This window comes from Phalaenopsis equestris, unplaced genomic scaffold (assembly GCF_001263595.1).
Source record: "Phalaenopsis equestris unplaced genomic scaffold, ASM126359v1 Scaffold000635, whole genome shotgun sequence".
Taxonomy (NCBI): Eukaryota; Viridiplantae; Streptophyta; class Magnoliopsida; order Asparagales; family Orchidaceae; genus Phalaenopsis; species Phalaenopsis equestris.
Genome location: NW_018165075.1, coordinates 94,435 through 107,913, shown reverse-complemented (window position 1 = coordinate 107,913; position 13,479 = coordinate 94,435). Strand labels below are relative to the sequence as shown.

General features: G+C 33.7%; 1 protein-coding gene across 1 annotated transcript in view; it reads left to right on the top strand.

Moving 5' to 3' along the window:
* Positions 1 to 6,275: 6,275 nt before the first annotated feature.
* Positions 6,276 to 13,479, top strand: part of LOC110030036 (probable protein phosphatase 2C 57) — a gene marked incomplete at both ends in the record, with an annotated part of 46,165 nt that continues 38,961 nt past the window's right edge. Inside the window, 3 exon segments of the mRNA XM_020732574.1 lie at positions 6,276 to 6,351; positions 8,140 to 8,338; positions 8,917 to 9,128. Of these exon segments, the coding sequence (XP_020588233.1) occupies positions 6,276 to 6,351; positions 8,140 to 8,338; positions 8,917 to 9,128 (487 nt within the window).

Below are 13,479 nucleotides of genomic sequence, written 5' to 3'. Positions count from 1 at the left end.
GTTTTATGGCTAGACCTAGGCTACTAAAGAAGTTTCTAGACCTCAACCAAAAGTGAGGTCAACAGGGTTCAATTTGAAGGATTTTGGAAATTTGGTCACTTTGGGCATGTTGGACTAGACTTGAGTCTAGATTGGGCTAGACTTGGGCTAAGTCCAAATTGATTGTTGAAAATGGTCAATAGGAATGTCGTGAAGAGTTTTCAACATAAATTGGGTGCCAACTTTGGGGCTAAGATAATCAATTTGGTGGAATTTTGAGGTATGGCCAATTTGGGGCAAAATTGGGGTTTTTGGACTTAGGTCAAAATTAAATGAAATTGAGGCTTTACTAAGACCAATTGAAGGTCATGTTTTGATGTGTAGGATTATTATGAACAGTTTTCAACACAATTGTAGCAAATTGAGTAGGCTATGGGGTTCAATTTGGTGAGATTAAGTCATGTAGCCAAACTTGGGGATTTGACCTAAACGATAATTGGGCTCAATGCATGGGGCAATTAAGTTTGGATTTATTTTAAATTGGTCATATGGAAGGTGAATTTGAGTTTAGGATTGATATTGGGGGAAATTGGGACCAAATTGATGGACATTTTGGGTAAATTTAGGAAAGTTGGGTCTTTAAAGGCAATTTAGGGGTTTTGGTCAAAATGGTAAAATTGGTAAAATTGGGTTCACTTGGAGGGTCCAAATTGGTTTTGGAAATATTTGGAGTGATTTTGGAGGTTTTGGGAAAGTTTGGGGTGCCAAGGGTATTTTTGTAATTTTGGCAATTTTTTGTTGCCAAGGGTGTTTTTGTATTTTTGTCAATTTTGGAGGTAGTTTGGTAAATTTGGCATTCTTGGGTAGTTTTGGGTAATTTGGGTATTTTCAAAAGGTTTGAAATGATTTTTGGACAAATTTAGACATTTTGGGTGATTTTGGGAATAGGTATTTAGGATGGATTTGGGAATTTTGGTCAAATTTAGGGCTCCAAGGTTATCTAGGTAATTTGGGGCAAAATTCCAAGTTGGTTATTTTGGGTAGAATTGAGGAGCTAACCACCATAAATGAGCTATGGACCATTGGAAACCCCATTTGGGTCCTTTATGTACTAGTCTTAGCTAAATCCTAGCCTAGAACTAGTGGATTTAGGGGAGCATCAACATGAGTCTCCCAAAGGATCAAGGGACCAAAGTCAGGAAAATTTGGGTTTAGGGTTGTAAGTGATTGTGAGTGAGAGTGAGTGCAAGTGAGTGCCTTAGCTCTAGAAAAACACCTAGAGTCAACCTTAAGGGCAAGCAGTCCTATGAGAACTCATCTCGAGCTATTCTATATTTACCCCACCTACTAAGTGTTAGAGGTTAGGACCAATATGGGGAACTCCAAGAACTCTATGGGGAACTCCAAGTTGAGCAAAGAGGAGTTTAGAATTTTTAAAGGTGAGGGTTCCTCTTCTAATTTTCTAGGAATAGTCAACAGGAAAGTCTTATGGCTAGACTCTAGGCAACCAAAGAGGAAAAACTAAATCCCAACCAAATGCGAGGTTAACAAGAGTAAAAAGGAGCAAAAATACATAAAAAAGAAGCAAAACGGGCTAAATTGAAGAAAAGTGCTAAACCAGCTGATATGGCACCTAGGAACCCGATACATAAATTGGCAAGAGCCTAGGCGCGATGGTTGGGGGCATAGGCACCATGATTGCTTTCTAGAAGATCATTGTTTGAGGTCGAATTTCAAAAAGATGTCTGAAGCAACCCTTGGTTATTTTTGAAGCTCTATAAATATGGATTAATTTCAAACAGCTATGGGGTCAGATTTATAGAGTTATAGAGTCTCATATAGAGTCTCATAGTGTGTGAGTGTGTTAAGTGTTTGAGAAGTTTTCCTTGTGAGTCTTTGTTATTTTTGGAGTTTATGAGTCTTGTAAGTGTTGTTAGTCAAAGAACTTCAAAGGAGTGCTAGGGGGAACATTCCAGATAAGTATTTGTATCTTTGTGCTTATGTTTTGTACTTTAAGTTGGAGTTTTATAAATATATTTTCTTTTGTTATCCCCATGCTTCGTGAGTAGTTTTCTTTGAGTAGTTTTCTTTTCTTTCGTGAGTAGTTTTCTTTTCTTTCTCCGTACCATATGAAGTAATTAAGTAAGTGATTTTGATTTTTTTTAGAACTATTATTTCTAAAATTGTGATGATATTTGTACTAATCCTTCATTTACTTTACAAATTAGTCACTTGTTATGTTAAAACCTGTTGAGAAACTTATAGACCCGAAAAGGCTAAGATTTATTGACTTGTAAGTATCACATTCTACCTTGGAAAGAGCAGTCACGATGGTTTAAAGGTGATGCAAATAAATCGGGAGATAAGCTTTATGGGCATAAAATTGATATTTCTATAGGGACAAACTAGATTCTTTTATCAATTTGGTCTAGAGATTGGAAATAAGGGTCACTAGTAAATCCTATAGAGAGTGCACATTGGGTAATCTAGGAGTGAGAGACTAGGACCTACCCAACATTATTATACATGTCGACACTAACTTTAGATTAATCTATATTTTTTACATAACTCGAAAAAAAGTAAAGAAATATGTATGCTCTTATTTGTCACAATACCACATTTAAGTTTCTAAACAAATTTTGAAATCATTCACTGATTATGAATTATTGGCAAGGAGAAATTCTCTTTATATATATTGTTTAAGTCATTACATTTACTTTTATTTGCATATTGTAGAATTTAGTAAACTTAATTTTCATCTTTAGATAGATGCTGCATTCTTTAGTAAAGTTTTCTTAAAGTAAAAAAATTCCTGTATTTTCTTTTATTGTTTACTTATTTTCGGCTTTCTCATGGGATCGATACTAAGTTTTTAAAGAAAACTCTATATTACTTGAAATAATACGTATACTTGCGCAATACCCCTAGTGAGAAAACTATTTCTTTAATCGTATTACATTTATTCTCACTAGTTGCTAAATATAATTTGGGACAAGTTTTTGGCATATTAAGGAACATAAATATCTGCGCAATTGTGGATTGGGCCATCATACTGAGCGCCTTAATAAGACAAATTCAACAAACCTAAGTTTCTTAATATTTAATTTATTATGAACCTCAAATCATTTAAAAAAACTCTTATAATGAAGGGAAATCAATATGGGTGATCAAATTATATGGTTTGGGAAGTTATTCACCAAAGAACTAAAATACCACACATTTAGAGCCTATAAATAGACCCCCTTTATTCACTTGAAGGGGGAGGAGAATGAGTTAAATTTTAAATATGTTATCGATATAAGAACTAATGATAACTTCTGGCTTATGTAGCCAGTGACTACTGTCGACCACTGCCAGCTGGCCACCCTCGACTATCGCTAGTTCTCGTTGACCACTACTACACTCCCCTCTGCTTCCCGTTGTTGGTGGAATTTTTTGAGTAACAAAGCAATCTGGTGGGCTCTGTTAGGTAACAAAGTATTCTGGTGAACTCTTTTAAGTAACGAAGTATCCTGTGTAGCAAAGTACCTCAAATAATGCGCAACTCTGTATCCCAAACACAATATATTGGAGACCCGATAGCAACTTCTAACTGCAATTACTCATAGCCGATGTATTCAAAATACAACGTATCTTTTAATATATTGTATATAGACAATCATTGTATTTGGTGTAATATCATAAACATTTTTGCTCACTAGTGGGGCAAAGGTATATCTTTGTACTTGTGAATTTATAGTGAATCATTTTAACTGAGCTAGACCCCATGATTTTTTTCATTTTCGAGTTTTTCCCAATGTTGAGACAAGACATTGAACTGGTAGAAGGAGGGGTTGAAGGTTCAAAGGTTGAACTAGATGACCTATAAAATCATAAATGTATTTAAAAATGACAATACGTAAGATTGACATCCCAATCAATCAATATGTATTTAAATAACTAACACATAAAATTCAATTTTAACACGTCATTTTATCTATGCATGTAAATACATATTTCACTTTGTAAAAATTAAGATAGTGATATATTTTATGTGATATGGATGATCTGATGGTGTGAATGTAAAAAAAAATTGTGTTTGGGTATTAGATAGATAAATAAAAAAATTGAATTGTATGTAAGTAAATTAAATTTCTTCGTAATAATGATGTTTTTGATGTGATATGAGTGATTTAGATGGTATAAATGTAAAAAGTAGAGTGAAGGAGATAGATATGCAAAATACATAAAATTAATGTAAATGCCCGTGAGCCAAACAGTTCTTTTGAATTGGAGTCTATTTGTTGGTTTAGAGATTGAACTGTCGGTTCAGTCTGGCTTTTGGTGATTATCTGCGGGAGAGTTTTTTTATGTCAATCGCAACTGGACCTACGGTCGGTTCATGGTCGAACAGGTCGTCCGGTCCGGCTTTCTAAACCTTGCTTTTTTCACATTAAATGTATTGATATTTTTCTTCTGTTACATTTTGAATCATTTGTGTGCATGTTGAATTTTCATATCTAATCAAGATGCTAAATTATTATTCTATCATCACAAATTTTCGTACATAATTAATATGCACGTGTAATTTTTTTTCTTAATTTTAAGATTATGTTACTAAATTGTCTCTTTGTAAAAAAGATAAGAGCAATTTATAAATGGAATCTCTAATTTTTTTAAAATAAATATTACAATTAAGACAAGTTATCATAAAGGACCTTTCAATATATATTTTGAAACAATTTTATACAAAGTTCTTAGAGAATTAAGGCTTCCTTTGGGGCCACTTTATTTTCTAAAAAAGTTTCTTAAGACTTAATTTAAAAAAAAAACAGTAGCATGAAGTCATTATTGTTAAGCTGAAAATCTTGTTTGGTAAAAAATATTATTTACAGTTTTTACAAGAGTTAAAAGACAAAAATATCTACGACATTATCTTTTATTTTTTACAGCTTTCATGGCTTACAGGCCTCACTTTACAGCTTTTATATTAAATTATTTCCACTGATGCACACAATAAAAATTTCACAGCTTTTCTTCGAGGCGGAGAAGACCGTTTTCACGGCGTACAGAACAATAATTTCTATAAGATATTCTTCTCCAGCACAAGCGATGCACCTCTCACAGAAATCTCTTCAAAATTTTTTCTCTAGCCCAATCGGAAGTTCTTCTGCTGCAATGAAGCTCTCACAAAACATGGACTTCGTCGCCGAGTACACTTTGGAGGTTATTTTGGATTTTTTAATTTTCTAAATTGAAAGAATGCTGAGCCGCAAAGTGAAAGCCAAGGAGAAGTCATGTGCTTAAACTTGAACGAAATACAATTGCTATCAAAGCATTGTTCATTGACGGAGATCACCAAATAAATATTATAGCTCTTGCTGCCATTCGTTAGAAGTGAATGGTGCCCGACCACTTTCTCAATCAGGCCCTAGGTTTGGGTTGAAGTTTGAATATGTTTAGGTCCGAGTTAAGCAATTTCTAGCTCCCTTTTTCTGATTATCAGAAATCAACATCTTATTGTATGAATTCTTTGACAAAAACTATAGCATAATAAAAGAAGTAATAATAATCTGAAAAAAAAAAAAAAAAACTGCTCCAAAGTTCAAATGAATCGTTCTGATTCGAACTAATCACATCAAAGAGGCACATTTATCCTTTAATTGGAATTGATGATTGGGCTAACAGCTCCCGGTAGATATTTGGGCCGGATCCAGTGAGCCCACCACGAATTGGAGCTCCTTCCCACGCACATTCAAAAATCCAATATCAGACGCGATCAAAGAGCCGTCGGATCCGGTGACCGATCCCAAACCCGAAAAACTGATGCTCGTGGTGTCGGCAGTCTGCAGCACATAGCAATTACGTACCTCGTGGCACTTTCACCTGGGCGAGCTCCAACAACCACAAATCTAGCTGTCCGCTGTTCGGCGTCCCTCCCAAGCAGATTTCCGGCCGTTTCACCACGTGGGTGATCAAACCCTAACCCTAAGCGGCCAGCTCAGCCCACTCATCCCATTTTTTTCCAAATTTCACCGCCCCACCATCCGTTCATCTGTAAACCTGAGGAAATTTAACGTTATCTCTACGCCGTTGTAGACTTGTTCTTAAAGCAATCCGCTTTCCATCCGCAATTCTTCGATTATCGATCTCTCTCAGAACTGCGAGGCGGCTGCCAGCATATTGTTTGAGGGCTTTGTGACGACAATTTTTGGATCTGGGAGTTGTCATGTTTGTGGGTGATGGAAGGGAGCGTTAGAGGTGGAAGTGAGAATGGGGGTTCGAGCGAAAGGGGGCCGCCGAAGCCCCCCGCTCTATAACTGGCAGTGCTTACCTGCCGTTAACGCCGGCCGGACTCCAATCAGTGGGACGCTTGTTCGTCACACATCTCTTGTTAGTACTCTGCCTTCTCACCTCTTAATTAATTTCACTACTTCTCAGAAGTTGATGTTTTTTTCTTAATGATTTATTATTGTTATTATTATTATTATTATTGTTGTTGTTTTGTATTTGAACTTTCTCTTTACTGTTTCATTGCGTACTGTTCTCTTTTCTACTTTTTATTGTAGTCTTAGTTATTAATTTTTCATGCAGGTTTGTAATTTTCGCCTTGTCCGGATGATTGATGCCCTGCCCTGTATCTGTCTTTGCATGAAATCTTCGTATTAGCAGAATTTGCATGGTTACTTTGTTGGATTTACTTGATCATTTTGCAGTTTCTTGTTAAAATGAGTTGAAGCTCGGTACTTGTTTGATGTTTTCTGTTAAAATTGCTAGCTTTCTTCATTCTCACGGCGCTGAATATTTATAGTGGTGGAAATTCCATGATTTGTCAGCTCCTTGAACTTTCTAAGCGGCACTCTTATAAGTTCTTTTAGATGCTAATGCTCTTAGTCCTGAGCTTTACATGATTACTTAATGGAGCTAGCAGAAATTCGTGAAGAGATTGATGCCATTTATCAAGTTAAGCTCGAGTTATCCACGAGCTGCTGAATTACGTCTTTATTTATGCATGTGTATTGTAATGTTCATTACTCCGGAGTAGCACCCTTTAATAGCAGGATATAGGACACTAGAGAGCGGTAGTTCGGAAAAAGCGTGTAAATTAGTTATGTTAAGCTCAATTTTCCCTTGGCTTGAGCTTTACATGATTGCTTAATGGAGCTTGTGTTTTGACTCAATGAGTTCAGTTAGCTCACCAACTGGCTCATTTCTTAAGAAAGAGCTGAGATTAATGCAGATTCAAGAGCTTGCGAAAATGGATCCATAAAAAGAATGTGAAATTGAAGGGGCTGGAATGAAAAAGATAGTGAAGGAAACATTGTCATTTATCAAGTTAAGCTTGAGCTATCCCCCGAGCTGCTCAATTACATCTTTATTTAAGCATCTGTATTGTAGAGTACAAGCTGTGCCAATGAGAGTTGTAGGATACAAGCAGTGCCAATAAGGTGGTAGTAGATAAAACTAATATCAAATGATTGGAAGGAATAGAGGTAGACCAATAAGATTGTTAGAAGTTACAGAAAAAGATTTGCTCATAGCACATTGAATTCCTCGAGTTGTGCCAACAGGAAAGTATGAGAACTTTGGATTTTTAAAATTGATCCGATTTAGATTATTATTTAATTACTATTTAGAGTATAGTTGCACGTCATTTATTCTTATAAAACGTAAATGATTTGGTTTGTTGAGAGATGGGATATTTTTTTTTGTTGTTGAAGTTATTTTTGGTAGTGTCAATCTTTGTTTCTTTACTTTGAAGTAGTGCGAGGAACTTGTGGAAAATATTATTTGGAGTTATGGCGCTCTAGTTGGAAAGATAGTCTAGCTGCCATGAGAAATGTAGGATGGACAACTAAAGTTTTGATTGTAGAAACATGCCCACTTATATTAATATATGTGGAAGTAGTGATGCTTAAATTAAATTTACTTGATCAATTTCTTATGATTTTTGTAGCTAACAACCATTTGGTGGCTTTCTCTTTTATGTTTGGAATATCAAAGCTTAAAAATTGTTGAATCTGCAAAAAATACGCTTAGTGGATTATAGCATTGAACTTTTTAATGTTTTGCTGAGTAATTTTAAATCATGTTTATGGTAATTTTTAAATTTTTGTAGTCCTAATAGCATATTTATTTTTTTTACTTTCATTACTCATAAACTAAGTTTTTCTTTTGCAGAAGCAAATTTCACATTCCTGTTGTGCCTGAAGTTAGTGGAAAAAATTGTGAAAAAGAGTTTATTCCTATTGTGCGCTCTGGTGCCTGGGTTGATATTGGATATCGGCAGAACATGGAAGATGCGTATGTTTGTTGTGATAACTTTACTGATGAATACTGCCTTAAGAATACGGGAGATGGACCCAATGCATTTTATGGGGTACATTTCCTTTCAAGTATTCCATGCAACTTATTCATGTTATTAAGCTGAGCATGCGCTTTTTATCTTCAGTTTAATCATATGTATCCTTTGAGGTGGTTAACTTTTGTTATTTTTTCTTTTTTTCATGAATCCGAAATCCAAGCATATGATTTCCATGATCATTGTTATGTACCATATTTGGTTAGGTTTTAACTTTTATGCATCTCATATATTCAACAATTCAATAATCTTTTTCTATTCCAGAATCTTATTTTCCTGCAATGATATCTTGTTTGTGAGAGCTTATAATGATTGTTATGATCTTTCTCTTGAGGATATTCCTATGAAAATTGTTGTTTATTTGAACATGTTTTAGCATTGTTATCTAATTTTACAGTAGCTCTATGTGTATTGATTTTTGTGCCTTGCCTTGTAGGCAATTGTGTTGATCCATAGTTATTATTAATAAGGCATTTTTGACTCGTGAATCTTCATCTAAACAATTTTTTTAATGATTAAGCATTTATATTGCAAAAAAAATGCAGCATTCTATCCTGTTTTCTCAACTATTGGTTCTTGTGTTGGGTTTTATTAAGGTATTTGACGGGCATGGTGGAAGGCATGCTGCTGATTTTGTCTGCAGTAACTTGCTAAGGCTTATCATGGAGGATGAGGATTTTCCAAAACATATTGAAAAAGTGATTACTTCTGCATTCTTGCAAGCAGACACTGCCCTTGCAGAGGCCTGCACTATTAACTCTGCTCTTGCTTCTGGCACGACTGCTTTGGCAGCACTTATTGTTGGCAGGTCAGGCTTCTTTCTCTGTTGCTAGAGATGGTAGAATTGCTAGCGTTCCCTTTGTAGATTTCTGCTCATTTTTCTGGCATCATGTTTTAATTACTTATATTTTCCGAAGTTTCTTTGAGTTTGACATTCTTTCCTTATTAATATGGTTTATCCTGTAATCAGCTTTTTTATTAATATTTAATTTGTAATGGTTTCCTTTAATTGATGACTTAAGTACCATTTTGTAGAATTATATCCATATTTATGTTCAATGTTAACTCTCTCTCTCTCTCTCACACACTCACACACAATCTATTGGCCAGTCTCGCTTGATTGGTTTGGCTCGTTCATTCTTTGTCTGCTTATCTCTCTCTTTCTCTTGTTCAGTCGGCTATCTATCTATGTTTTTCTATTTGTTTTTCTCTTTAGTTGTTTTTGTCTCTCTGTCTCTCCATCTCTCTTTCTCTATTTATCGGTCGGTCTCTGTGAATTTTAGTTTATCTCTCTATCTCTCTATTTGCCCATCTCGCACTATCTATTTGTCTATCTCTTAATTTATTTATTTATTTATTTGTCTCTCTCTCTCCCTCTCTCTCTATCTTTACATCTATCTATTTGTATGTGTATTTATCTGTCTATCTATCTAGATCGTTTTGGTGGGTTAGTTTTTTGGTGAGCCTGTTGGAATTTTGTTGAAATAGAAGAAATACGAAAAAAGAGAGGTAATAAAGAAAAAAACAAAGGAAAGCCTGCTGGAATTTTGTTGAAATTAAGAAAGAAGAATGAAAATTGATCTTTTTGGTGGGATAGTTTTTTGGCAAGACTGTTTGGATTTTATTGAAATATAAGAAAGAAGAATAAAAAAAGAGAAGAAAGAAAAATGAAAGCAGAATTGTTCGTGAGCCTACTAGGATTTTGTTGAAATTGAAGAAAGAAGAATAAAAAATAGAGAAGAAAGAAAAAAAGGAAATGGAGAAGGCCTGGTTATGGTGGACCATTTCGGCTTTGTGCAAGTGTTTTGCTGTTGTCTCTTAATGCAATTGTTCATATGATAAAGCTTGGTGGTGCCAAAGTATGGTGAAAGTGGCCGTGCCAAAATACAACTTTCGTTTGGCCTTGGCGTATCATTTCAACATGGTGCAAGTTTTGTTGTGTTGACCCTCAATGCAGTTGTTTATAGGCAAGTTTGGTGATGCCAAAAATATATTTGTGGCGTGAATGTAGAATCATATTAGAAGTTCTTTAGTATTTGCTCATTCAACTTTCTACTTTGTTGTCCGGGCTTTCATAATCATTTCATAGAGGAACTTTACGCATCATTTTAATTTCTTGTTATGATGAACTGTTTCAGTATTATGCAAGCGTAGTGTTGTTGTTGCAAGCTTGGTAATATTGTAAACTAGCGTGTTAGTGGTAGAGGCAAGGTTGATGGTGTTGAAAAATCATGTTGGTGTAAATAATGAACCTTGTTCAAGGTTTTTTGATATCTTTTTCAAAAAGTTTGTTATATTGCTATATGTTCCATTAATATAATATGAAAACAAGTTGTGCAACCATTGACAATAAACAACGTATTTTTATTATGAAAATTATTTAATCTCATGATGTCAACTAGTGCTTCTAAAACATTTTTTATCAAATAATTAAGTTTTTCCATTAAGTTGATATCAATTTTAGTTCATGTCTTTTGATATCAATTTTGGGGTGAAGTTCATGTCTTTAGCCTGTTTCAATTATTACATTTATATAATCAAGAAAGAATTGTGATGTTGTCCACATTTTTTTTATTTGGGATGCGGGTTCTAAAAATTCACCCCTCTTATTCTCTTTATTGAGTGTTTTGTGTTTAATATTCTAGGTCAAATTTTTAGAAGACATTAGATTACTGATTAGATACTACATATAAATTTTGCCCTCATTTTTTGTGGACTTTAAGATCTGTGGTTCGAGTTCCATAATCATAAGCCACTATTTTTAATTACCCTCCCTTATAAAGGGAGAGCACCTTTGATTAAGACTAGTTATTTAATGCTAAATATTTAACAATTAGTAGCAACAAACATAAATTTTATCTTTTAAAATTTATCACATTGAGCTTTAAAGAGGATGGTGGGAGAAATGATGAGGAACTTGTTGAAGATCTCATGGTTCCGTTGTCCTGGGCCGTCATGTTCCATGATCTCCTTTGTCAGAGCAGATAGTTGACTTAACTTGATTGAAGGATACTTGTCAGCAGCTATAAATTGTGTCACCCAAGAGACCCTTGTTGATTTAAGACATGCTTGTCAAGGGTATAAATATAAGTTGACTTTAGCTAAAAGAAGTCTTTACGTCAATCAAATGTATTATTATGGTTCACAACTCAAAAGGCAAAAAACTGTTGGAAAAGCATATGAGTCACGACCTTGACCGTAATTTAATGATTTTATTTAGTTGCAAATCAATTGATTATAGAACTTTGATCGTAATTGATATTTTTGTTAGTCTTTGGGCCAAATCACGCGCACAAAAACTTGTGCCACGTTTTTACTAACGTGTGATTGTTTTGAGTGTATATTAATGATGCACTCAATATGACATTCATTTTTGTGAGCTTAAGTTAATAAAAATATGTTATCCTTGATAAGTTGTTACGGATGGTGAATGTAGATTGCTTTAAAATTTTTAAATGATTAAATATAACTTAAATATTTTAGTTTATTTGTTTAAAAATTTAAGTGATTTATTTTAACTTTAATATTTTGATTATTTGATTTAAAAATTGACCTTTCAAGTTGAAATTTTCATTTAACATGGTTATCATTTGGAATTTGATTGCTTGATTTGAATCTTATCAACTTTACATCTTGCTTATAACGAAGATCGGGTTTAAGACTGATATGTGATTGAATTTGAACCTTTTCAACTCTGCCTTACTTTTGGGGGTCAGATATATATATATATATATTAGTTAAATTTATTCAAATTGATTTTAAATTTTAATTTCGACATTGAAAAATCTTTCGTCAACCCAGTCATCATTAAGATTTTGGACATTTAAAACACAATTGAAATATATAAGAAATTTTGTCATTTCAATATATTTAAAATATTAATCTTTTTTTAGAATTCTAGAAAGAATTTTATTTATGGCTCTCATACATAAATTACACTTTGCTACATGTACATAATACTGAATACTGAATGGAAACAAAATAGGAATCCCCCAAAATAAGACAAATACGAAAAAAACACATTATCTAATAATGGAAATGCAATCTGTGAAATATATTCCGAGGATAGAAAATAAATTCCATCATAATGCGGATTGACATTTTCCAATGCTCCCCTTCAAGATGGATTGTACATATTATACAAATCAAGTTTGAACTTCGATTCATCATGATTGACTCTTGGTAGTGATTTCGTAAGATTATCAGCTGTTAGAACTCATGTAGGAACATGGCCCTGTTGAAAAATTTTATTAACCTTTTTTGAGATGAAATGACACTCAAACTTGATGTGTTTTGTTTTGTTATGATGCATAGAGTTTTTTGTTATGCTAATATTTGTATAGCTATCAATGAACATGTTAATTGTGTTTTTCATCTCAACCTTAAGTTCTCTTAATAGTGTTTGAATCCAGACTCACATATTCCTTGTGCAAGAGCATGATACTCAAATTTTGCACTACTTCGAGAGACAACAACTCAATTTTATCTTCTTCATGTGATGAGATTGCCTAGACATATGAACAATATTCAATGGTTAATTTCCTATTAGTTATCTCTCTTTCCCAAGTAGCAATTGTGTATCTTAATATCATAGTTTTTAAATCTTTTAAGAACAAACTATATCTATGAGTCATATTCAAGTATCTCAGAATTCTGTTCACTGTTTCAAAATGATTTTCATTTGGATTATTCATGTGCTGGTGTAATATACTGACTATGCAAAATTAAGGTCTAGTGTGTGATAGGTAAAGTAGTTTGCTCACAGGTGTTTGATATCTTTCTTTGTCAACTGAATTGTTTTTCTCACTTATGTTCAACCTTTTGTAGGAATTCGTATCATGTTTACGCCCAGGCATGTTTGTTTCACTTAAGAGGTATTAGATATACATCATTGGGGATTCTCCCCTTAGATAGGTCACTTCATTCCTAGAAAATATATGAGATTTTTGAGATCGTTGATCTCAAATTCTGTTGCAAGCATTCTTTATAGTGTGATAATTTCGTCTGAATCGCCACCTATTAAGATAATATCATGTACATATACTATGAGAAATAGTAATCTAGAATTGGATTTAATAAATAGTATATAACCAGCTTGACACTGATGATATATATTTGTAATCATTTATTTATCAAACCCATCAAATCAAGTACAAAGA